This window comes from Benincasa hispida, chromosome 4, assembly GCF_009727055.1.
Source record: "Benincasa hispida cultivar B227 chromosome 4, ASM972705v1, whole genome shotgun sequence".
Taxonomy (NCBI): domain Eukaryota; kingdom Viridiplantae; phylum Streptophyta; class Magnoliopsida; order Cucurbitales; family Cucurbitaceae; genus Benincasa; species Benincasa hispida.
The window spans coordinates 39,821,204-39,848,725 of record NC_052352.1 but is presented as its reverse complement, the minus strand read 5'-3'; the positions used below and the strand labels follow the sequence as shown (position 1 = coordinate 39,848,725).

General features: G+C 35.0%; 3 protein-coding genes across 3 annotated transcripts; 1 reads left to right on the top strand and 2 right to left on the bottom strand.

Annotated features, from left to right (window-relative positions):
• The first annotated feature begins 6,583 nt into the window (after positions 1–6,583).
• LOC120076404 lies at positions 6,584–7,589 on the top strand. Its single transcript, XM_039030219.1, has 2 exons — positions 6,584–6,794; positions 6,913–7,589. Exons 1-2 carry the CDS (start codon positions 6,683–6,685, stop codon positions 7,434–7,436), a joined length of 636 nt encoding a protein of 211 aa, XP_038886147.1. The 5' UTR covers positions 6,584–6,682; the 3' UTR covers positions 7,437–7,589.
• A 1,012-nt stretch (positions 7,590–8,601) lies between these two features.
• LOC120075311 (1,4-alpha-glucan-branching enzyme 1, chloroplastic/amyloplastic-like) lies at positions 8,602–22,256 on the bottom strand. Its single transcript, XM_039028580.1, has 14 exons — positions 21,839–22,256; positions 21,614–21,724; positions 20,850–21,057; positions 20,531–20,600; positions 20,165–20,434; positions 19,093–19,999; positions 18,817–18,933; positions 18,463–18,525; positions 10,470–10,577; positions 10,008–10,109; positions 9,640–9,707; positions 9,406–9,487; positions 9,140–9,256; positions 8,602–8,974 (listed from the first exon to the last, which is right to left on the bottom strand). Exons 1-14 carry the CDS (start codon positions 21,914–21,916, stop codon positions 8,726–8,728), a joined length of 2,550 nt encoding a protein of 849 aa, XP_038884508.1. The 5' UTR covers positions 21,917–22,256; the 3' UTR covers positions 8,602–8,725.
• Positions 10,584–17,735, bottom strand: LOC120075312. Its single transcript, XM_039028581.1, has 2 exons — positions 16,271–17,735; positions 10,584–15,761 (listed from the first exon to the last, which is right to left on the bottom strand). The coding sequence occupies exon 2, from the start codon at positions 15,101–15,103 to the stop codon at positions 14,174–14,176; it is 930 nt and encodes a 309-aa protein (XP_038884509.1). The 5' UTR covers positions 15,104–15,761; positions 16,271–17,735; the 3' UTR covers positions 10,584–14,173.
• Positions 22,257–27,522: the final 5,266 nt, after the last annotated feature.

Here is a 27,522-nt window from a genome sequence, read left to right as displayed (position 1 = left end):
CAAAATGACTTGATTTATCTGAAAACAGACTTCCACTCATCATTTGTAGTATATATGCTCGCACATATCTTATGACGGTTTCCTCGTCTGCATCATCTATGAGCTCAAGAAATTGTGTTCTTAACCATATCAAACTTAACCTCGATCATTTAATCTTGTCAGCAGGTGGGGTCGCACCGAGGTACAGTTGACAAACTTGTGACCAATCATCGTACATCACTCTGGTGACTGGCTCACCGTCAACAAGCAACACTTCTATGTCTTGTAGAGTAATAGTGCACTCTCCAACAGACATATGAAATGTATGTGTCTTAAGCCTCCATCTCTCGACCAAGGCTGTGATCAGATGCCAGTCTAATTGAATAAATCTCAATCTGGCAACCCATAGAATCCAGATGTGCGCAATAGCGGTAATATTCGAGGGTGGAGCTGGATAGTGCGCTGGAGAACTGCCTCTCGATGCCTACAAGATATTTCTCCAGTAGTACGATCTCGCCATACAACAGATGATCGATGAATGGACTGGTCATACAAAACATCGGGATCAACAGGTCTTCGGTTTAAAGCCATAATCTGAAAGAAAAAAAAATATTTATGTCTCAATTAAAAAAATATTTGTTTCTCAATTAGAAAAATAATGTACAATTTAATTAAAAGAATAATGTACAACTTCATAAATTATAATAAAAAAAATTGAATATACCTTAAAAGTATCTACACTTGATTAAATAAACATGATAAAAGAAGTATTTATTTCTCAATTAAAAGAATAATGTATAACTTTATAGATTATAATAAAAAAAATTAAATATATAATAAATTATTATAAAAAAATTGAATATACAATAAATTATAATAAAAAAAATTGAATATACAATAAAATGAATATATAATAAAAAAAATATTTATTTTTCAATCCCTAACTATCTGGAGCCCGTCTTAGTAACGAAGGACACTTCCTTCGATTATGGCCTAATTTATTACAAAATCCACATCGTTGTCGAGTGGTTGGTTCTGTCCAATCCATCTCGTTGTGATAATGTGAACTTTTCAGTCTACCAGGTTTACTCAACAACGATGGATCAGGATGTAAGACGAGCATATTATGGTGTTTGATCCAATAATCTTCATGTGGTATAGGTTGAAATTGAGGAGATTAACATTCAGCATACGTTGACAATTTATAGTAGTCCTCAATAAAGTCTTCATAGTTCATATTAAAATGTGAGCAAACAGCCATAAAATGCGAGCATGGAATGTCGAATGCTTGCCACTTGTTACATGAACAGTACCGTTCGGACCTGTTTAGCCTCAATATTTGAATGTTTCCTCCTTTGACATTGAGACTATGACGTCCGGTCTTCACATAAAACACACCTTCATACCAATCGTATGATTGTACTTCATGTTTACTAGATCTTGCAGCCCATTTATTTATTTTCTCATGTGTGTATACCTGGATTTTTACTCCACTTAGTATTATAAAAATATGTTTGAAATAAATTGTTAATAACATATATATATATAAAATAATATTACCAGGTGTATTTATCTTGACGCTCCAATGCATCCCTTATTTCTTCTCTTCTTTTCTCGAAATAATTCACGCATTTGAAGAATGTTATTTGAGCAAGAGCATTTATAGGCAACATTCGAGCTCCTTTGAGGACTCCATTTATGCACTCTAATAGATTTGTCGTCATCCACCCATATCTGAATCCTCCATCATGTGCTTGAGTCCATTACACTAAACTAATATTGTCAAAAAGCTCTGATTTATTTCTTTGATATCTTCAATTGCTTTATTGAACTTTCGAATTTGAAACTGACACCTGGCACGATAAACATAATTTTTCAATAAATTAAATTTATACTTTTATTGAAGTTGCTGACGATATGTCGTAAGCAGAAACGATGGTGATATTTTGGTCCCATCCAACCATTTGCTGGATTGTTCACTACTACGATTATACCAGCATGTCGATCTGAAATTAAACACAACTCTTCGTGTGTTACAATTTCTCTCAGGTGTTTCAAGAACCATCCCCATGAGTCTACAGACTCTTCATCAGCAACGGCAAATGCAAGTGGAAGAAGATGGTCGTTCGAGTCAACTGATGTAGCAATCAATAATTTTCCTCTATATTTGTCGTACAAGTGTGTATCATCTATCTGAATTATCGGCTGACATTTATTGAAAGCTTCTATACAAGGATCAAATGCCCAAAATACAGAAGTTAGGATAACATGGCCTTCAGTAAGCGTTTCTTTAACTCTCCACTCTACACGTGTTCCGGGATTGGTATGCTTAACCATATATAACTACCTGGGTAACAAATTGTAAGACTCATCCCAATCACCGAACACTTTAACCAACGCTTTTCTTTTGCCCTCCCATACCCTATGGTAAGGAACATGATATCCAAACTTTGATTTGATGTCGGACTACAGTTGTGTCACACTGATAGATGATTTTTCCCTTACGGCATCACAGAACTCTAGTGCAATCATTGATGAATCCAATTGCACATGACTTTAACTTAGTTCTGAATAAAAACATGTATGTTGCTCATCCTACTTAGTGATCTCAAACAAACCATGCGATTTTTTCTTTATTACACGAAGTCTCCACTTGCAACCTTCCTCCCACTTCTTACATCGAATTGTCTAAATCGTCAGTGTAGATTCAACAACTTCATATAGTGCGTGACATTTTATTGCAAAATATTTGACCGCGTGTTGTAGCATTTCCTTGTCTTGACAAATCATCCCTTTATACAATTGAGTATTGTCAATACATTGAGTTGGATCTTCAAACTGGTTAAATGATGTATTCAAGTTTATATCCACCCCTATCCTATTTACATTTACATACAAATGCACTAAATTCGGCAGTGGCATCGCCATTGAGAACATCAAGTTCATAGCTTGTGCATTCGAAATAGGGAATGGCATAAACCTTATTGATCCTGATGGTTCTAGATTAAAATGTCTATATATTATTCCATTTGTTCCCATATCTACACTAAGTAACATCCTAACCATTTCAATGAATTGTTCAAATGCAATTCCACTGTTCACATTTATGCTAAAACTCCCACTTGGTGGTCGGTCATAGTCAACTTCATCAATACCATCAATCATATTACCATTTGTAAATAACAAAAATCCCAAACATTTGGCTGCCATTTTCTAAAAAAAAAAAAATCAACTTTTTGTATTATACTTTTTATAAAAAGTATATTAAAAAATATTAAACTTTTTAAAAAAATCACAATAATTTTACTTTTTATAAGAAGTATATTAAAAAATCACAATAATTTTGAACTTTTTAATTTATAAACATAAACTTTTTAAGTTTTAAGGACATAATTTTTTAAACATAACAATAAATTAAACCTTTTATAACTATTTTTAAACATAATAATAAATTAAATTTTTTATAACTATTTTTAAACATAACAACAAATTAAACTTTTCAAATTACAATGAGGTAAACTTTTTAAAACTATTTTTTCAAATTTAATACAAAATAAAAAATTAAATTAAATTAAACTTTTTCAAACTATTTTAAACTATATTTTCAAAGTTAATACTAGAAAATCAAATATCATAAGAAATATATTTAAAAAATCACAATAACTATCACAATAATTTTGTATTAAACTATAAATATCAACTTTTTAAACTAACAATAAACTAAACATTTTAACACTATAACATCAAAGTTAATACTAAAGAAATTAAATCATCGTATGAATAAACTAAACTTTTCAAACTATACTAAACTTTTTAAACTATACTAAACTTGTTAACTATCACAATAATTTTGTATTAAACTATAAATATCAACTTTTTAAACATAACAATAAACTAAACATTTTAACACTATAAACATCAAAGTTAATACTAAAGAAATCAAATATCATAAAAATAAACTAAACGTTTCAAATATCATAAGTTCAACTCACAGATTCGACGGTAGTTCTCTTTTTTCCTTTAAAATGACAACATTCACCCTTTTTTCCTGTTATTGTTATCTGACAACAACTATAAAAAAAAATTTTAAAAAAAATTTAGAATCTATAAAAAAAATAATAATATAAGAACAAAAATAAAATTAATAATTATTCTTAAAAAATAAAAATTTAGTAGAGTAACGAACTAGTATAGTTTGTGATCAAGGGTTGTGTGAGAAAAATTTGTATTAAATGAAATACAAGAAGAGAAATGGAAATGGAAAGCAGTGAATTAAAAAATGGGAGGAGAGGGATATTAAGAAGAAGAGAAATGGAAACGGAAAGCAAATGGGAGGAGAGGGAGATGATTTCGAAGGGCAGTGAGCAATAGTAAAGGAAGAAGCAGATGATTTCAAGGCAGTAAGCAAGAGATGATTTCGAAGGAGACAGTGAGCAAGAGATGATTTTCGAAAGCAATGAGGCAGTGAGTAAGGGAAGCAATGAGGCAGTGAGCAAAGGAATGGAAATTGGGGGTTTAAAAGCACATAGGTCGGGTGTTCAACACTCGATCCACAGGTTGGAAAATTAAAGGTGGTGGTTGAGGGAGGCAGGCATGTATGCATTTAAAGCTGCGGGAATCTTGGTCAACAACAGCAGAAATGGTCAGGCACGGCAGCGTCAGCAGCAGCGGGTGGCAGGGATGGGACGCGTCATGGTGCTTGTCGAGGGTTGAACTTTCGACCTACATAAGTCGAATTGCTTGTCGAGCGTTGAACTTTCGACTTATGTAGGTCAAAAGTTCAACCTTCGACAACCCTCCATGCAAACACTTCCTCCAAGTTCATCGAGTTCTCAACCTTCGACCTCCATCTTCGTCGAATTCTCAACCCTCGACTTCTAGCCTCGAACAGACAAAACAACCACATTTCTCTAATTAGTTTAAAAAACCACCCTATTTTCCTAATAACTTTGTAAAACTACAATATTATAATAAAAGATCTAGCAAATTATGTTTCATTATCAGACCATCTCACCGTTGTAGTTCTTCCATGATTCCTTTTTCCTGACAAATCTCTTGGGAATTGCAACCCTAGCTGCCACCTACCAGTATCGAGGGAATGGAATTCTTCCTCAACCAAAAAAGTTAATGGTTCCTTATAACATATATTTTACCTTCCTTATAAATATTTTAATACATTTTTTAAAGAAATTCGTTGGTTGATTCAATGTATTGATCTTCAAATTTCATTTGCATTCATTTTATTTTTAAAATTTAATTGTTACATTGTTTTACATTTTTTTAGTTCTTTTTCTTTCTTTTTAAATCACAACTTAATTTGTAATAAATAAAATTACATGGTGAGAATCACATATTTATTAATTATCATTATTGGAACGAAAAAGAAAACATTTTAAATAGTTTTAAAAATAAAGTACAATATAATTTTTACACATATACGGTAGTAGTGCATGTATTTCTCTCAAAGAATGAGGCCCCAATTGAATCTGGTTTTGATATATAAATCTATTTTCTACTAAGTTATTGTCTTAATATGTTGCTTTAATTGGCAACTACACGCAATTTAGAAAAAGAATGAATTGAATTGCAGATTTTAGTCTTAGGATTTGGATGAAATTAGAATCTATAAAATGAGAAATTTTTATAAATAGAAAAATCTCAAAAATATTTACATTTTATAGCAAAAAATTTAAAAAATATTGTGTACTTTTAGAATGTTTTACTATGTAGTATAAATATTTTTTTAAAAAAATATATATATTTAAAAAGACCCTGGATTAGAATTTATTCCTAATAATTCAATAAAACCTTATAAACCATTTTTAAAATTGTAAAAACTCAATTATAACTTTCTCTAATATATAAGGATCAAAATTATAATTTAATCAAAAAAATATTTAGAATGTGTTTGGAATACATTTTCAGGTGTTTAATTTAAAAAATAAGTCATTTTTGAAAAAAATGAAGTGTTGGGTAACCACTCGAAATAACTTTTGAAGTGTATTTTAAGGGTCCATCTAGATTGACTTTGACAAAAAATGTTTCAAAAAACTCATTTTTATTTAAACATATTTGATAAAAAAAAAATTATTTAAAATACACTTCGAAAGCTATTTTGAGTGGTTATCGAATATTTCAATTTTTTGAAAAATGAATTGTTTTTAAAATTAAACACTTAAAAAATATATTCAGAACGTACCTTAAATAGTTTTGATAAAAATATGTTTAAGTAAAAATAAGTTTTTTGAAAAATTCTTGAAAATTTTTTATAAATAGAAAAAATGTCAAAGTATTTGCAAAAATAGTGAAAAAAAAAAACACACACACTTCTATCCGTTTCTATTGTCTACTAATTTCTATCAAATAAGATTAAAATTTTGTTATTTTATATAAATAATTTTTCTTATTTTTTATTTTTGAAATCAACCAAAAAACTTTTTTAAAGTCAATGCAAACTCTTAGTTTGAACTCTGTAGACTGCAATTTATCGAAAATTAAATAGATAAATCTCACGCGGCTGCCAGTCTCCATCAAAGTTCAAAAAATATGACCGTTGGGGACGCTCCTCTCATTTAAATCTCAATTCAAACCCATTCCAAAAAATCTGTAACAAACGTAACTCCTCCACAGATTTCAACGAGAAAATAGCATTCTTATCTCTCGGTTTCATCCTTCTTCATTTCCCCATCGATTTCTTACATCCATGTCTAAGATAAGATCTGATCGCAGGCCACCGCTAGCCAGATCGCCCTTGCGGCTCAGATCTCGCCGGGTTCCTCAATCCAATTCAACACCCTCCATGCAAACGCCGCCTGGTATGCTCGAATCAACCGATTGAATTTTCCGTTGATTATCGATGAAGTTCCTTCTTGTTTTTCTTTAATTTTGCATTTCTTTATTGATCAACAACGTTTTCGTTTCGTCTGTGTACAGGTTCTTTGACAAAATCGCAGAAAATGAACCGTCTTCCAGATCTGCAAGAATCGGAACTCCGACCTGAGTATCGGATGATTTCATGCGAATTACGGGCTCTGGCAAGTATGGTTAGGATGGAATTAGGATGTGAAGAATCTGAAAATGGCGGAGACGGCGACAAATTGAACGTGAATTCGAGTTCTCTGTTCGAGCGAGGGAGATTTTACGACGTGTACTCTGCGAGGAGGAACGAGAGGCTTAAGAGAAAGAAAGCAGAGTCCGTGGCAGAGATCAAGACTCCACACAATCTCGGCGTGACGGTTGAATCTTCGAAACGGCACAGTTCGAAGAAGCTAGTAAATAGCTTGAGGAAATCGGTTTCTGCGGCGTATTCTGTGGAGCGGAGCGAGGTGGCTCCGAGGTACTTACTGCGTAGCATGACAAAGGAGAATAAGAAGCCTCCATTGCCGGTGAATCTAGAGAAATCAGTGATTGCTGCAGGAGAAAGGAAAATCGGCCCTCGAAGAGCACGAAGAATCTGAAGAATTAGGGATCTTTATTTCAATAAGGTGGAATTATAGTTTTTCACCTCTGTTATTGATCTTTATTTCAGATAAACTGGATTAATTTTTCCTCAATGTGTTTCGATTTGAGTTTGGATAGGATTTATGTAGGGTAAATGTTGTGTTTGCTTTAGAATTTTCCAATTCGGAAATATCTAACCATACTTAGCTGTGATGGGATAAGAGAGACATAGAACACATTAGTTTTTCTAGGGTTTTTTTTCTAAGTTTCTGCCAAAAAAAAAATAATAAAGTTTTTGTTGATCTTGTTCTTTTTCTTGTTTTCAACATGTTAGTTAAAAAATATATTTGAAATGGAATAGAAAACACAATAAATTATATTGAATAATTCTGGTCTGGTTCTTGTCCAATTATAATGTAATAATTGCACCCAATAGTCCAGAATTGTGTTGGAGTTAATATATTATATTAAGCTATTGATGTTAGTTTTATTTTAGGGAAATATATCTTTCCAACCCTTAAATTTTGTACATTTTTACCTGTGAACTATCCTTAATGTTCACTTTGTTTTTTCGATGTTATAGTTAATTAATTTTAAATGATTATGAAGTGTAATTTTAAATTTAGTTTTAGTAGTGATGAAAGACACGAAAGCTAATAAATTATAATATTATTAAATTAATTAATAGATCATAATATTAAGGATAAAAAACTAAAGAACGAAATAGACATGTAACTCAAACTCAAGGGTAAAAATTCAAATAGTTAAGAAAGGTAAAAGCTATTTAAAAAGTCGTAAGAAAATACACAATTGATTAGGATTTTATTAGTAAAAAAATGTAAGCTTACTTTCCAATAGAAATGTAATCTCTACCCATTCAAATACAAGTATTTATAATAGAGTTTGAAAATTACCAATGAATTTTAAAGATTAAGCTTGTAAAATACGTTCATTCATAAATTTCTAACTAATGTTCCCTAAAACTGTCAAAATTTAAGAACTAAAAAAAAAGGTGATTTTTGGTTGTTTTTTAGATTTTAACTAGAAATTCAATTTTTTTTTTATAAAATAAAGGTAAAAACTAAAGAGAATTTGGACAAATTAAGCATAGATTTTAAAAACGTAAAACGAAAATTGAATGCGCATTTTATTTTCAAAATTACCCGATTTAAGTCATACGAGGATTATCAATCAAGCTTATTGGATTTCCATAGTTGGCCAAAGTAAACAGAGTTTTGTATATTTACATCAGCCAATGTATTTATAAAAGCATACAAGTTTTTTTACTCAATCTGATATCCTCTCTCTAATCTCTCACTGGCAAATCTTCAATCTTATTCGAGTCAACATCACCATCTTCAGTTTTTCTCGTATCAGTATCATCTTCAATCTTTGAAATCTCGCCTGCAGCAATATCGTTCTCTTCTTCGCCACCTGCAGATCCTTCATTGTCATCCTCCACATGCCTTGCAAAGACATCGGTAGCACGTGCCTCGTTTGCACCAACTAAATTATCATTTTCTTTCTCTTTGCTTTCATCAACTCTGTGGTAAACCTTTCAAAAGAATACATAGCAGGTGTATTTATGAAAATCTATTGAGCTCTCACTAAGAGAAACATGAAAAAATGTCATTTGAATGCCATGAGAGGAAATGGAAGGATCCTTGATGTTCAAGGATCATAAAATTAAAAAAGAATCAAATAACCATGTTTATCATACCACACACGTTCGAGCTGGTGAAAGAACTTTGAAGGAATTGGGTCGGTTGTTAAAATTTGTTTCGGACACCCCAGGGATTCCTTCTGGGGACGTAAAATGGTCGACGTCGTGGCCTACCTGTTGCCAATGCATGAAAAGCTAAAGATCAGAGAAGCAACATGTTTTTTCTTATGCATTCCAAAGAAGGAAATGAATAAAAAGTTAAGGCTTCTACATTCTCCATGCAACTAACGTAAGAAAATGATTAAGCACCACGGATTTCTTACTCTTCCATGTCCGCCAAAGTCCCAAGCATCGCTATCAAGCGCGACTCGGTATTTTCCAGGTAAGTCACACCCGACTTTGTATCTGTATGCATTTGGAGCACAAAATTACATAATTGTAAGACTAGATTGGCTATACTATGATTATGATTCAATCCATATATGCGCAGTCTTGTGCGCTACGAACTTATTGAAATGCAGGCAGATCCGACTGCTCAACATCACAAAACCACATACCCGTCATATGTGTTTATGGGATGAAAGTTGAACACAAACACTAGGTCTCCACGTTCAAAGACGATCACCTACATCACGACAGTCAATTGTTTTAATGTTTGCAGAACAGTGCATATGATCAACTCCAGGCTTCAACTATAAATGGTCTTAAGTAATGGCCACTGTCGGCCTTTTTTGTCTCAAGATATTAATATCTAAATGGAACCTCTCACTATCATAGATTACTTTCATTCCCCTCAAATATTAGTGTAGCATACTTTGCATTTTATCATGATCCCATCGTGTGATATAGTTCCTAACTATATAATCCAAGAATACAAATTACTGTTAAAAAGATTCAGTTTTTCAGGTTTGAGGGGAGTATGCACCTTGTCTTCTTCACTTGTACAGCTCACAATCTGCTTACTTGATGCAAGGAAGGAAAACTTATCATCAAGGGAGTTCATTGCTCTGTCAAAAGCATTCAAAAACTGTACCAGGGATATGGGATAATGTTATGAGCCTAACTACCTGAAGCCGACAGAAGCAAATCAAATATGGAAAAAGGAAAAATCAGAAGTCATTAACAAGATTGAAAAATGCATAGATTGCTAGAAAGTCGGCACCCTTGAATTCCAAAATGGAAAAGCTGCAACTATTTTTTCGTTGATTTGTTTTAAGTCACAACATAGGTCTAATGAACTTGAACAAACTTTATGGTTCAGGACAAATGGTCACGCTGTTATCATTTTTAAGAATAAAAAGAGGCATCATGCGAGAAAATAATTAACATATTTTCTGATGTGAACCTAATAATTAACATATTAATGTATACACAAGCAACATCCGACCTTGTATCTCAGGTGGTCTGTGTCAGGCAGATTCCATTGTCGCCTACACTTGTCATAACTCCACCCATTACCTTCTCGTGGGAAGTCAATCCACTCAGGATGCCCGAACTATAAACATCAATAATAAAATTCACATAAAATAATTCTTTTAATAAAAAAGTCACATAAAATGATAGTAGTTAAGAATGTGCAATAAAACTATTCAAAACCACAACGCACATATAAAAAATTATAATCATAACTAAAAAAAAGTCTTGCTTCTGTTTTAAAAAAAAATATAATCATAATATTGAAAACTAAAGGGTAGAAGAGAAAACACCAAGGTTACGTGGAAAACCCTAGACTAGGAAGAAAAAACCACGATAAGAGTTTTGTATTGATTTTTTACACATAGACACTAGGGGTGGACAGCAAAACCTCTTAAACCGAACCGATTTATCAGCAAATCCGAAAAATTCGGTTCGATGCAGTTCGTTGGAATGTTAAAATTGAATTTAAACGGTTCGGTTCGGTTCCAAGTTTGAAAATCGGTTCCTAAACCGAACCGAACCGTTTCAATATATATATAATATTAATATATAAAATGAAAACGTTTCCTTTCTTCTACTTTCGTTTAGGGTTTGTGGTCACTGCTCGCTCTGATTCGTGATTCTGATTCGTCATACACAGTTCACTCTTCATTTCAGCTTCGAGTTCGAGTCTTCGTCTTCTTCACTCTTCATTTCAACTTCAGCCTTCAGCCACTCGTTCGAAACTTCGACCTCAGGTTTCATCTTCCCTCAGTCCTCAGTCGATTCCATCTCTTCGTCTTTATCTCTCGTCCTCTTTATCTCCGATTCCATCTCTTCGTCTTCCCTCAGTCTTCACTCATCAGTTCTCCTTCTCCCTTGATGTCGACAGTCTCGACAAAAGATTCCACCCATTTTGCTCGGCATCGGGCATTCAGGTAAAAAAAAAAAAAAAAAAAAGAAAAAAAAAAAAGAATATGTGGTTGTGGTGGAGGCCAACTACCGAGGGAGGGAGGGTTCAATTCAATGGAATATTTGAATTTTTAGTTTAAGTAAATGATTTTCATAGAATTTTAATCTCATTTTCTTTGATGGTAATAAGTTTTCTCTCTACTTCCCCCTTTATAGGTACCATCACAATGAACTTGAGCTTGAGCAAGAGCAACGATTCCAATGATGATGTTGTTGTGATGCCACCAGTACCACCACCACGAAAAGATGAAAGTGAGGAGATAGTTTCAAAGCATGCAAATGGAAGAAAAAGAAAAAATTTATCTATAGTATGGGATCACTTTACTAAATGTTCTAAATATAATGATGATGATCCACATGCTAAATGTAACTATTGTGGTATGGTGTATACATGTCATCCTAGAAGGAATGGAAATTCAACTATGAGAATGCATATTGAACACTATTGTAAAAAAAAATCCTTACCACATTAAGAAGTGTAAGTTAGATGTAACACAAAATTGGTTTTTAAGAAGAATGAGGGTATTGGAGATGGTTCACAATCACATTCATCCATTAGTTATAAGATGTTTACTATTGAGAGTGCTTGAAAACTACTTGCTGAGATGATTGTAATAGATGAGTTGTCATTTAAATTCGTGGAGAACCAAGGATTGAAGAGGTTTATGAATGGGACTTTGACGTTAGTAGAACCTAATTTTGTTCTTCCTTCTCGAAAAACAATTGCTAAGGATATTTTGGGAATATATGATAGCACGAAAGAGAAGTTGAAAGACATTTTTGTGAAAGAAGGATATAGAGTGTCACTCACAACTAATACGAGGTCATCAATCTAAAATATGAACTATTTGATTTTGACTGCACACTTTATTGATAAAGATTGGAAATTACATAAGAGAATTCTTAATTTCACCCAAATTGAGAATCATAGAGGGGAGACGATAGGAAAAGAGGTTGAGAAATATCTAAAACAGTGGGGTATTGAAAGGGTTATGACATTGACAGTTGATAATGCTTCGTCAAATGATACTGCCATTGCTTATTTGAAGAAGCGTTTTAAGCATGGATTGGTGTTAGATGGTGAGTTTTGTCAAACACAATATAGAAACAGGTATAAATAGTCAAAGGTAAGAAACCCTAAACTGTAGACACCACGTAAAAAAACTAAAATGCCCTTAAGGCTAAACAACATTTTCAACACTCTCCCTCAAGTTGGGGCGTAGATATCAATGAGACCCAACTTGCTAACACCGGTGTCAAATGTCTATCTCGATAACCCTTTGGTGAGGACATCCGCTATCTATTGACTGGACGGAACATAGGGAAGGGAATGCAGATATTACCGTTATTCAGTTTCTCTTTGATGAAGTGTCGGTTGATTAGTTTCTCTGGGCGTAGATAACATGTTTGGTTCTATCGTGTTGGACAGGATCGTTAGCAATATTAATAGCAGCCTTATTATCACAATAAAATCTCGTCGGGTCATGACTTTCCTGATGAAGATCTACCAGAACCTTTTTCAACCAAATTTCTTCACAAATACCTAGTCTCATAGCTCTGTATTTTGCTTCGGCACTACTTCTAGCCACGACACCTTGCTTCTTACTCCGCCAGGTAACTAAATTTCCCCACACAAAAGTACAATATCTCAAGATAGACTTTCTATCAGTAATGGAACCAGCCCAGTCGGAATCTGTGTAGACCTCAATGCATCTTTTGTCATGTTTTCTGAACACCAAGCCTTTTCCAGGCGTAGACTTTAGATACCTCAGAATCTATGTAACTGCCTTCATGTGTCTTTCATAAGGAGCCTACATAAACCGACTAACCAAACTAACTGCATACGATATATCAGGCCTGGTATGTGAAAGATAGATCAGCTTCCCCATAAGCCGTTGATATCTTTCTCTATTAACAGGGACATCTTCTACTGATTCTACCAAATTGCTATTGACTTCTACTGGCGTATCTGCAGGTTTGCACCCAGTCATTCCAGTTTCTCTCAACAAGTCAAGCGTATATTTCCTCTGAGACACCGAGATCCCTTCCTTTGATCTTGCTACCTCCATTCCTAGGAAATATCTCAAGTCACCAAGATCTTTGATCTCGAACTCATCTGCCATCTTTTGTTTCAACCTACCAATCTCTATTGAATCATCACTTGACAAGATAATATCATCAACATAGACAATCCGAACAGCTACTTTTCCTGGTGTTGACCTCTTAGTGAACAAGGTGTGATCAGAATGCCCTTGAACCAACCCCTGGGACTTGACAAAGATAGTAAACCTATCGAACCAGGCTCTAGGAGACTGCTTCAGGCCATACAGAGGCTTCTTTAATTTGCGAACCTGATTGCCAAACCATGCTTCAAAACCTGGAGGTGGGTTCATATAGACCTCTTTTTCCAACTCACCATTCAGAAACGCATTTTTCAGATCAATTAATGTAAGGGCCAGTCTTGATTAACGGCAACGGAGAGAAGAACACGAATTGTGTTAAGTTTTGCCACAGGTGAGAAGGTTTCTAAGTAATCCACCCCATATGTCTAAATGAACCTTTTTGCAACCAACCTGGCTTTATATCTATCGAACGTCCCATCAGACTTGTATTTGACAGTGAACACCCCTTGCACCCGACTGTTTTGTGACCTTTCAGAAGAACAACCAGATCCCACGTTCTGTTTGTCTCAAGTGTCTGCATTTTCTCCATAAATGCGACTTGTCATTCAGGAACTTCCAGAGCCTTGTGCACATTACCTGGAATCATCACGGTATCCAGGCTGGTAGTGAAAGCCTTAAATCTCGTAGACAAGTTACTGTAGGACAAGAAGTTTTTCATAGAGTGTTTGGTGTAGGACCTCGTACCCTTCCGTAGGGTAATCAGTAAATCCAAGGTAGCATCAATCTCACTAGTCTTGTCTACCTGTTTATCTGTACCCAACTGTTGCACATTTTCAGTTCCTTGTGTATCACCTGAAAATTCACCACCACCATCGATCCTAACTTTGCCAGAGTTCACTACATCACCTTCAACATATTCATTATCATCAAGAATAGAGGTACCTTGAGCTGGTTCTGGTTTTGACTCTTGGACACCTTCTGGTGGAGCAACAGAGGGAGCTATTTTGGGAACTATTTCTTTTCGGAGATTCTTCCTATAGTAGGTTATCCAAAACACTTGTTTTGTAAGGACAGAGTCATTTGTTTCAAGAATAGGCTCAGGAAACAGGTCTAAAGGAACAGAGTAGGCAGATGCATTAGCCTCTTCACTAGTGGTCTTCCCCTGAAGAGGACTAACAGGAAAAAATTGTTTGTCCTCTTGAAAGGTGGAATCCATGGTGATAAAATACTTTCGAGAGGAAGGCTGAAAACACTTGTAGCCCCGTTGATGAAGTGGATACCCAACAAACACACATTTTTTGGCCTGAGGAGCAAACTTACTCTGGTGGGGACCATGATTATGAACAAAAACGGTACAGCCAAACACCCTAAGGGGAACATCTGGGAAAAGGCGAGTGGACGAGAAAGACTCTTTAAAATACTCTAAGGGTTTTTGGAACTTGAGCACACGAGAGGGCATCCGATTGATGAGATGAGTTGCAGTAAGTACAGTATCTCCCCATAGATACGAGGGTAAGGATGTCGGTATCATGAGAGATCGGGTTACTTCAATAAGGTGGCGGTTTTTCCACTTAGTCACCCCATTCTGCTGAGGGGTATGGGCACAGGAATTTTGGTGGATGATGCCTTTAAAGGTTAAAAACTCACGAAGGGACTAATTAATAAACTCACATCAATTGTCACTCCGAAGAATGACAATTTTGGTATTGAATTGAGTTTCAGCGATAGTGTAAAACTGTTGGAATACCGCCGTCACTTCAAATTTGTCTATAAGGAGAAACACCCATGTAAGACGAGTGTGATCATCAATGAAGGTGACAAACCACTGTTTACCTGATACAGTTGTGACATTAAACGGACCCCAAATGTCACTATGTATCAAGTGGAAAGATTGGGAAGGTTTATAGGGTTGTGAAGTAAAAGAGGCCATGGGCTACTTTGCACGAATACAAACATCACAAAATAAAGACAACACATTTACATTACAAAATAAGTGGGGAAACAGATATTTCATATAATGAAAGCTTCGAGGTCCAAGACGAAAGTGACAATAAAAAATCAGTTTCAGAAACAGTAAGAGAAGACAATAAACTAATCCTAGACAAACTCCTAGAAGAAGCATCATCGGAAAGGAAATAGAGTCCCCTATTGTGCCGGGCAGTGCCAATCGTCTTCCCCAAGCTCAGGTCCTGAAACGAAACATCATCTGGTGAGAAAACAACTTTGCAGTTCAAATATCTAGTTATTTTACTGACCGATAGCAAATTGTAAGATATCTTTGGCACATATAAAATATTCTGTAAAATCAATCCTTGAATCGGAGATAAGTGACCCTTTCCAGCAACGGAGGCAAAAGACCCATCTGCAATTCGTATTCTCTCATTTCCAGCGCTTGGATAATAGGAGAAGAATTGATCAGATGATCCAGTTAAGGTGGTCAGTTGCTCCTGAGTCAAAAATCCAAGATTCATCCCCTCAACAAAGAAACTAAATGACTGAGGAGTACGTGATTGGACAATATTGTCGGTTCCAACTGTGCCTGGATCCACAGGATTGGCCACCTAGGGAGCACCATCAACCGTTTCACCAACGAAGGCTCGACTGGATTTAGACTTATCATTTGGAGGACGTCGCTTGCCATTTGGTGGACAATCATTTAATTTCCAGCATTGGTTTTTTGTGTGCCATGGTTTCTTACCGCGTTCACAAATTGGCCGGGGCCTTCCATTTGTTTGTCTCTCTGATCCAAACGACTTGACTCCAAATGCAGCAAAGTCTAAGGTAGTGGTTGTTGTACCATTCATAGTACTGGTTCTATCTTCTTCTAATCTGACTTCTGAGCAAACTTCCATCAGGGATGACATCGGTCTTTGTCCCAAAATCCGGCTCCGATGCCATCAAATTTCAAGTTCAAGCCGCCAGGAAATCATATACGCAGTTAGCCTCCTCAATCTTCAAATACTAAATCCCGTCGACTGGGCAATTCCAAACTACTTCCGACACAGATCAATTTCTTGCCACAATAGTGACAATTTATTGAAATAGGACGTTACATCAAGAGTCCCCTGCTTGCACTCATGTACTTGTTTCCTCAATGTATAAAGTCGTGAAGCGTTCTGTCTCTTCGAATATAGTTTCTGAACAGCTTCCCAAATATCCCGAGCTAACGCTGAATAAAGTAGAGGCTTCCTGATCTAGGATTCCATACTGTTTATCAAAATCGAGCGGAGGAGGAAATCCTCCCCCTTCCATATACGTTCCTGATGATCCCCAGGGTTCGGTCTTGTATCTCCCCAGTTAGATATCTGAACTTGTGCCTTCCCTCGAGGACCATTTTTACAGGTTGAGACCAGGAAAAATAGTTTAGGCCTTTAAGTTTTTCTCCGATAGTTATTCCTGCAGAATTGCCTCCAGAACCAAGCATAATGTTTGCAATAGGTAAAGTAGGGTAAGCAATTACTGGTGTTTCTAAACATAACGGGAGGCCCGAATACACATCTGGATGAAAGTTGGTCGAAGGATTTGTCATGGATCTAAAGGCTGCCTCGAGCGCATAAATCTGCTGCAAATTAGCCAATTGTTGTTGAAAATCAATGGTTCCGCCAAAACCCACTGTGGGTTATTTCTGCCCATAAACCCCCGAAGAAACAGTCTCTGCTGCTGTGGGGGTAGTGATCGGCTGGACAAATAAATGGGCCTGATGAACCGGTTGGGCTTGTTGGATCGGGTTCGGCTGGACTGGTTGGTTCGGTTGGACCGGCACTTGGTTTGAAGGACCGGGCAGAAGCGATTGAAGGCTGACTGGGCTGCAATTGAAGGTCGACTGGGTTGCGATTGAAGGCTGTCCGATCGGCTATGACGGCTGCGATTGAAGACCTCCGACGGCGGCTGGAGCACTCGACAGAGGAAGGGAACCACTGTACTCGATTGGAAAAGGTTATTCGATCAGTGGGAACCCATTGTACGGCTGCGCGATGAAGGGAACGAGGTCGGTCGGGTCTGCCCTATCAGCGGTTGTCTGATGCTGCACGAACGACTAGATCTGTAATGGCCCAATAAAGATCGCAAATATTGGTCGACGGCAGCCCTAATTTCAACACTTTGGGAATTTTCCATCGGAGTTCCATCCCCTACTAGGGTTGATGACTAAATCTGTTCTATTTCAGCTACAATCTCATCACTGTTCTGATATCATATTGAAAAGTAAAGGGTAGTCAAAACACCAAAGTTACGTGGAAAACCCTAGACCAGGGAGAAAAAACCACAATAAGAGTTTTTTATTAATTTTTGATACACAGTACACAATACAGGAACAGGTATAAATACCCAAAGGTAAGAAACCCTAGACTATAGACACCACGTAAAAAGACTCAAATGCCCTTAGGGCTAAACAACATTTTCAACACATAACTAAAAAAATAAAGGGCTAAATTACATATCTAGTTTCTAGAATTTAAAAAGTTCCTATGATGTCTTATAGAACTTTCAATTTAGTTCTTAATAAGGTTTTTCCATTAACTTTATTGGTTCTGTACAGATGTGGCATGCTTAACTGTATGAAATTATGATTATCTGACACAACATAGGTTTCTACCTATATATAATCCACCTTGCACACTCAATTGATGTTAAACTAACAGAGTTAACAAAACCTATTAGAAAAAAAAATTGAAAGAATTGAAATACTAGGAATGTAATTAGAATTCTTTAAGGGACGCGTACTAAATGGACACAATGGATAACATATAGGGTCCAAATTTTGAATTTAACCTTAAAAAGAACTTCCAACAAAAACTAAAATGTAAGCTAAGATTGGTTTATTAGTGACACAACTTTATATATTACCTACAGGCCAAGAGATTGATCAGAAGAATTAGAAACTACATTCACCTCGTTTCCCATGAAATTAAGATAACCTTCCCCTCCTAAGGCCATGGTTATAAAATGTATCATCTGCCAAACAAAAAGTGACAGCTTAGCGTCAGAATAGGATGACCAAAAAGCTGAGAATAATTGATGGGAAGATAACAAGGTCTAAGAAGATCGGAAATCATCAATTATGTTTGAACATAGACTTGAAATAATACTGTTATGTTAATAATAATTGGACACACTGAGTCTGGAATGAGACCTTCAATATCATGCCAGAAACAAGAAAAAAAAATCTCCCTAAAGCCGCCTTTTATTCCCTATAATGATAAAGCCGCCTATTAGATGCATCTATGAATTAGGAAGGAACTAAACCTTGTGGAGTGAAATCCCTCTTTCAACTACGGGAGATGCATCTGTCAAACAAGACATTCCAGAATACATTTCTTTATCCATCAGCAGAAATGCAATAGTCTTGTCTCCAACAATCGACTGTCCAGTAAACGCAAAGGAAAAATAAGGTACAGCGATATTAATTTTGACAAAAATCATAAGAGAATTAACAACACGACATCAATTTTGTAACTACTCTTTTTGTTATTAAACGATAGAAGTAGAATAAAAATAAAAGAATGAGAATAAGAATCTCACCTGATCATGACTCTCAGCATAAGATATACACTTCTCTGAATATCTTCTATTTGTCAAGTTCCAACTTATTTCCCCCATGGACCATTCCTCATCACTTTTGTTCTTCAAGTAATCAATCCATTTGTCAGGAATGGCCATTTGAAGACGGTAGTCAAAACCAATACCCCCTTCGGAAACAGGTCTTCCAAGACCAGGCATGCCCGAAACATCTTCAGCAATTACAGTTGCATCTGGCAAAATGCTGTGAGTCAGATTATTTGCTAGCATCAAATACACGACAGCATCAACATCTGTTGCTTCACTGAAGTACTCATTATAAGTTCCAGTGAAAGCCATGTTGATTCCATGGTGATGATACAGCATTGAAGTTACGCCATCAAATCGAAAGCCATCAAATTGGTACTCCTCCAACCACCATCTTATGTTTGATAAAAGGAAACGCAGAACTTCCCAGTTGGCATAATTGAAGAGTCTACTATCCCACAGCTTATGGTAACCACGATCTCCAGTGTGGAAATAAGAATCTTGGGTACTTTGACCAACATCAAAGCCATTAAGGCCATCAGTGACATTGTTACTTGCATGGCTATGAACAACATCCATCAACACCCGTAAACCCAAGCCATGGGCCTTGTCAATAAGATATTTTAGGTCCTCAGGAGTTCCAGATCTACTGCTTACAGCAAAAAAGTTAGTAACGTGATATCCAAATGATGCATAATACGAATGTTCCATAATAGCCATCAATTGGACTGTATTGTAGTTATTTTCTTTAATACGAGGTAAAACAAAATCAGCAAATTCTCTGTATGAACTAACTCGTGGTTCTGAGCTACTCATCCCAACATGAGCTTCATACACTCGTGGGGCCTTGGGCTTTGCAGGACGTGGATGCTTAAATTCATACCTGCATTAATGTCACTAGGTCAAGATAGTGAAGCATTAACTTACGAATTATCCTTTGATTCAAAGACTAGAAAATAGTGTTGGCAATCTCATATAGGACAGTGGCTCTCAGTTAAAGGAAAGGTAAATATGGATTAAGGTTATAAGAACCATTGGCAACAAATACCTTTCTAAAGGAGGTGGGTCCCAGTACACACCATCATACGGTGCTGCAAATTTAGTAGGATCCACGGTGGCATATTTAATCCAAGCAGGTATCCGATCAATCCATACTCCATTTCCATGCTTGAAACGGAACTTAACTCTTGAATTGTGAGAAATGGCAGGTTTCCCACTAAGATCACGAATTTTTATACTCCAAATGCCAAATTCATTCTTTTCCATTCGGTGATTGGTTCCGTCCCATCCGTTAAAGTCACCAATAATTTGTGCCTCCCTGAAAATAATAGAAGATGGCATTTCCATTTTGAACAACAAAAAATAAAGGCACTTATATGACTAGAGAAATAAAAGAAGAAGAACAAAATCTTACTGTGCAGCTGGAGCCCATTCACGATACACAATCCCATCTTCTTCTCTATTAAATCCAAATTTTAGGTATCCTAAAGCAAGACGGAAGAAGTTAGCATTAAAGAAAAGCACAAAAAGTTGCTGATTAAGTTATATTTCATTCAAGCCAAGAGGATGATTGATGCCTCCAGAATAAACACAAGCATGTTCTACAGATTACACAGCAAATAGGCTCTACAAAAATGGATAATAACATCGAAGTACTGCAAATGAAGTAGTTGCCATGATAATCAATGAATGACTTAAAAGCAAGCAATGTTCAATATGGTTTAAGAAAGCACCTCGTGCAAATTCGTCAAGACCTCCTTCATGCTTATCTAGAAGGTTTAGTAGATCAGCATATCTCCCTACTCTATACTTGAAATGATCTTTGAAGGATTCCAAGCCTGGATCATGGCTCAAGATGCCAATATTCTCCGTGCTTTCATCAGGAGATGACACTTTTGGTGTATCATCTGTCACGACAGAAGAGATAGCAGGACTGTGAACCTAAAAAAGGAAAGTCATCAGTGTAGAAACATATTACCAAAATAAACACTTTAATAGTGCTTCATGAAATGGAGATACAAGGTGAAGATCAAGTGGAGAAAAATAACTTTTCAAATTCTTCCAAATGATTACTGCTCACAATGCTTTCCATATATTCAGAATCAACAAAAAATCAAAACCCAAACACAAATCCATACAAATAATTTCTCCAATCAGAACATAGAAAATACTTGGACAATCATCGCCACAAGGGTTAGAAACCTCATACTTGGTTTGGGAGTCCTTTGCATTCAGTTAAACTAACAAAAAGTATAAGCATTTATTGACTTTTGAGTTTGAAATTTGAATTAAATAGAAATTCCTTCCATTTCATACACTGGAAGTAACACTAACACAAAATCGCATGAAATCATTCACCATATGGAAGCATTTTGTTTCTGAATTAATGAAGCAAGTGCAAAGTACATTTCAGAAGTAATCAAAAACACATGGAACAGGTTCGGCGCTAATCACCATATAACGACAGCAAGTAAACAACATCAGAAAGAAAAATTACCTTTTTGTAAGTAGAGAATGGAAGCATAAATGGGTTCATCTGCCGGTGATTCGACATTTTAGACCCAAAATTCAGCTCTTGTCTCAGTGAAGGCCATTGATTTCTTGAGTCCTGTCAATATGAATAGAAAACTCCTCAAACAAGTAAAAAATAAGGCCCGGGAACGGACACAACAAAACAGGGGCATTTAGGCTTCTCAGAAATCATATAAACAATAAGAAGTACCAAAGTGAAAATTTTCTTCGCCGAAAGTGACAAAGAAGCAAGAGCAGGTGAAGGAAGAACACAAGGAGAAGGCAGCATGTTGTGCAACTAAGGATCGATTCGGCATTCCGATATCGAGAAATTTCCCTTCGATTAAAATATCTCACTCAGTCGGGCAGTCGAAGCAAAACGATCTCCATCGTTAATTCTTTATGCTCAAACAATTTTGTCATCATCTCCGATCAATTCTTCCTTCCTTTGGGGAGATTTGTCCATAAAAGGTGAACAAAACATCATCTTCCACGTGACTAGCAAACCGTGAAATTTTGATATATCTGGTAACGAATTGATAGTTCACAGTGATCCTGATCCAATTCTCGATTTCAACAGGAAATTGTTGGACGGTGGAGAGGGGATCTCGCAATAACGTTTAGTGTGTGATGGCATGCTCATTGTCATGAAGGCTAAAATTAACTTTAAAAAATAAATAAATAAGTCTTGACCTTGATTGTTATACAATTGTTAATAATGCATATTGTTTTTTGAATAATTGCCAATAGTATTGATTATTATCTGATTTTTATTTCATGTTCAATTACTTGAATATTAGTTCTTTTCTCTTCTATTTTTACCCATTTTGTGCATTCTATTTTGTCAATTAGTTAGTAGTTTCTGATATTATCATTTGATTTCTTTTGATTGTCATCTGATTGCATTCTATTTTTATATCTCACATTTAGCAGTTTTTGATATTACATTTGATTGACATCTGATTACCTCCATTTTTTGTCACACGATTAGTAATTTCAAATATTGTCATCGATTGTCTTTTGATTGTCATCTAATGTCTATATAGTATCATTTAGCAATCTATCAAATTTGTGTATATAACATATTGGGTATATTTTTAGCAATCATTCATTGGATATCACTTAACAACCTATCACAAGGATACTAAAGGATTGTTTGGGGCGTAGAGCTGAGATATGATGTCTGAAATTTATATGTCTGTAGAGTTCATATATCTGTGGAGTCATATGTCTGTGTTTGAGGTGCAGAATTATTTAGTCTAAGTTCATATGTTTGTGCTTTGGGTGCAGATTTCATATATCTGGGTATCTGATGCAGTTTTTTGAAACTGTTATTCAATAATATATTTTTATGATCACTATTTTTGTTTTGAAACTTTTTATTCAATAATTCTACCCATTTTTGTTTGAATAAAATATGAAGTGCAATTTTTTCTTTTAATTTTTAAATCTTTCTTTTTCTTTCTTTCTTTCTTTTTTGGACAATGAACAACAATTAACCCATTACTTTGTTACGATATACAAGCATGCAACAGGAGCAAACAGAATCAATAAGCACTCTAATTACATTTAATTTGAGTTCTATAAGTATATTTAAATAAAAATTTAAGGAGAGAGTTTCTTAATAACACACCTTTGATGAATTCTCCCAATTCCAAGTTGCTCTTCACGTGAATTTAGCTCCAATTCTTCAGTGAATCATCAAGAGATCTTCTCTACTATTCTCAGCCTTGAATTTGTGTGGTGGAACTTAGATTGAAGTGAATTTTGGAAGGGAAAATTTGGGTTTGAAGGTGATAAGATTTTTTTTGCAAAAAACCATTTCCAGCAACTGGTCCATCATTTCATCAGCCAAATTGGAGTGTTTTTATCACTTCTCTTCATACAAACACTTCAGAACATGGACAATGCCAGCTCCAAGTTTGATGAATAAGTGGGATTTGTGTGTGATTTTGGAGGAACACCTCCTGGTTGGTGTTTTGTGGGAAATTCCCACTAAACCAAAATTTTCAATTTTATGTTACTTTAAAATTAATTTTAATTAATTCTAAAATTAACTAAAATTTATTTAATTAATTCATAATTAATTAAATTTTTTTAAAAAAATCAAATTCTCAAATTGAATTGAAATTGAAAATTAATTAAACATATTTAATTAATTAAATAATAATTTAATATCAAATATTAAATTAATCACACACTTAATTTTAAACATGAATCCTATTCATATAATTAATATTTAAATCAATATTTAAATATTACAAACTCTCTAATTTCGTTTAATTTCAACAAATTAATATTAATATTAATTATATCAAATATAATTATATAGACCCTAATTTGAATTTGAACTTATTCAAAATCAAACCCTAATTTCAATTTGAACAATTCAAATTGATATCATTCCAAATTCACTCAATTTATTAATTCAAGGTGTTCAAGTTTTGTGAGTTAGTAGAGGAACCTTATGAACCTACGGATCATGAGCTCCAACGATTTAAGATTAGTTGGAACTCTTTAGATCAAATTAATCGGTATTCGTTAACTATCAAGTCACACCACTATAACTCGATAGTTGCACTCTCCTCATTGTAGATATATCTATGCCCACTTGATTTAACCATAATTAGTATGTCGACCCTTCACAGGTTGTTCATAATAACGGCTAAATCAATACACTATTTTACTCCCGATATTATGTCTTGCTCCTTAAGTTCACTGATTCTTTAATGAACAATTGGTTTGTGATCCAATCACCAAACCAGATACCTCTCGGGCCAATGAGAGGGTGGGGCCTCTTGTTCAAGACTTGGATTCAGTACTTAAGAGAACAACCTTTCTTCTATCCCTAAAATGGGTAGGCATGAATTTCTTATTGCACCCTATGTCCCCAGCTATCTACCTGTCTTACCCCTAAAATAGAAGACATATTGAGCTGGCGCTGTTGAGCCAATCTTTACCTATGCAAATTTAAGGATAATTCTGAATAAACAAGAGTTCATAGTTAGCTTAAGATTAAGATCGAGTTACCTAGGTTATCCAAGCGAAATAGTCAGTCTTAAATAGTAAATAGCGTTAGAAAGTAAGAATGATTTATTTCTTGGTCTGATCTTATGCAAACTCATTGCATAGAACATCCCCACTCCTCATGTCAATACATGAATGACTCAAGATCACTTCGTTTGTAGCACCTTTACAACAACTTGTAACTGAAGGAACTCTTATTCAAGAGAACCAGTGAGCGAAAGCAAGATCTTTCCAAGCCCATTATGAAAGAATAAATGCATTCACAAACATACATGAATAGTTATTCATCTTAAACAAAATTACAACATGCTTTCTTAAACAATACAAAAGGAATTGAAAGACATAACTTTGAAGAACTCTTCTTCTGAAATATCTCGCTCTCATGATCAATGGTCCGACAATATCTCACTCTCATGAGCAATTGTCTAGCCAACCTCTCACTGTCGTTATAATCACGAAAGTCTACTCCTTGAACAACAACCCTTCGACACTACCACTCGGCAACCTTGGTATTCTCAGACTGAGAATCTAGGAGGTGTGGCCTCTATGTGAATTTGGTAGAGGGAAGAAGGAAGCAAACGATCGAACTACACGATCAAGTAAGTGGGAGAAAGGTTTTTTCTATCGCATAGACTAAGAGTACTTGATCGTTTGTAAATCTCGAGCCAATTGTTTAGTCTCTCGCTCAATCGTTTACACGATCATCTAGTCTCTCGTTAGATTGTTTATACGATCATTTAGTCTCTCGCTAGATCGTTTAATCTCTTGTGAGGGTTATCGCATAGTCTCTCGTGAGTAAACGATTAGTAATTCATTAAAAGAAGTGATCATCCATAAATGAAAACTCTTTTCATTTTATCCTTCAGTTTTTCAAAACTGAAATAAATGTCCCATTTGCATGGTTAATGGAGAAAATAAATAACTAACCTAACATGTTATATTTATAACCTATAGTTTTAATATCACATCATATGTAATATTTATTTTCTCCTTTATTTAATATAAATCATATTCATATCAATTCCTCCAATCAATGTATCTAATACATTAAATCAATTATATCACATATAATTGAACCAATTTAATTATATCATATATAATCAAATTCTCTCTTGTTAATTTGTACACTTCAAACTAACCCAAAAACTGATTCTCACCTTAAACCCATTGAGCTACCAAGGGGACCTTATGAATCTATAGCTTGAAGCTCCAACGGTACGTGAATACTGACTAGAGTCTTTAATCACAAAATCCACCATTCATTAACTACTAGGCACTCCACTAAAGACCGACAGTTGCACTCTTCTCACTATAGATATGTGTCCATTGGATATAACCAATCAACAGTACGATAACCCTTCATAGATCACTCGTAAGTATAACTGGGCTAGTTTACCATTTTGCCCCTGTAGTTATATCTAACTTATTAAGTACCATTGATTCCTCTAATGAATAATATATCATAGTTCTACTGTGAGTGAACATCTCTCGAGCCATGAGAAAGTATATGGCGCCACATCGTTTAAGCCATAGAATCAGCCCTTAAGGGAGCAATCTATCTACTTACCCTTGCTTCGGGGAAGGAGTGAGTTCCATCTTATGTAGCTGAGTTCCCAGCTCCCCAATCAGACAAATCCCCAAAGTGGTAGGTTTGAGTCGGCAATCTGGCTACTCGCACCCATGCAAATCAAAGGACCACCCTCATAAGCAGAAGTTCCTAACTCACTCAGGATTAAGGTCATGTTACCCATGGTCATCCTAGTGAAATGAAAGTCTCTATCATGAACGGTGTTATATAATGAGACTAAACATTTTGTGGTTTGTTCTTATACAAACTCCTTTGTATAGGACACCCGCTCGCATGTCTCCACATGAATGATTAGGATCAAACAATTTGTAGCATTTTACAACACTTGTAACATCTACAAAACGAGTCGCATTCGTAGTGTCACCAGGATAAGGTTTTCCTCCTTTATCCATATACTACAGACCATTTAGGTTATCACTTAAGGCATGATCCACTTGTATGTCTCCACATATATGCTTAAGTTACAACGATAACCAGGGATCTTAGTTTATTGGTTTGTGGTTAATACTAAAATATCCCATATTTCATAGACAACGGTGAAGAAAGTATCTCATATTATTACATCACAAGTGTTGTTCATATAGGTGTTAACAAATTACAGGACCCAATGAGATTTAGGGCATCAACCCCAACAGTAACAACTACAGAGTGGGTCAATAGTGTTACCAGAATAAGACACCCAACCTTATTCGTATACTATAGATCATTTTGACTATTTACTTGAACCTGATCCACTTTTATGTCCCCACATAAAGTTCAAGTATTTATATAATACCATGGATCTTAGTTTATTGGATTTAGACTGTATAAGTGCAATTTATAGATTTAATAACAACTTTATTGAACAAATATTGAATAACATCTTTATTGATAATAGAATATGTTTAACTTTACAAATTGCGAGTTTGAGGACATACAACCCAACATACATTTCTTGTAGAAATATGTTTAAATAAAATGAGAAATCAAAGTGAAATCAAAACTTTGATTCTAGCTAATTTTTCTTCATGAATTCATAATCATCTTCTTCTTTTTCTTCTTCTTCCTATTGTTGCTCTATATTTTTGCTATGTCATGATTTTTTTTTAAACTAATCTCCTCCATCATCATAACAACTAATAGAATGTCACCACATTTCTTCAACAATTTCACTTTTATTTCATCAAAATTTGGAGGATTATTAGAGAACGAATCTCTATCTTTCACTAAATTTTGAAAATGTTCCAGGAATTTTTTTTTGTTATATGTTACATACTTTCGTCTAAATATTCTTAACACTC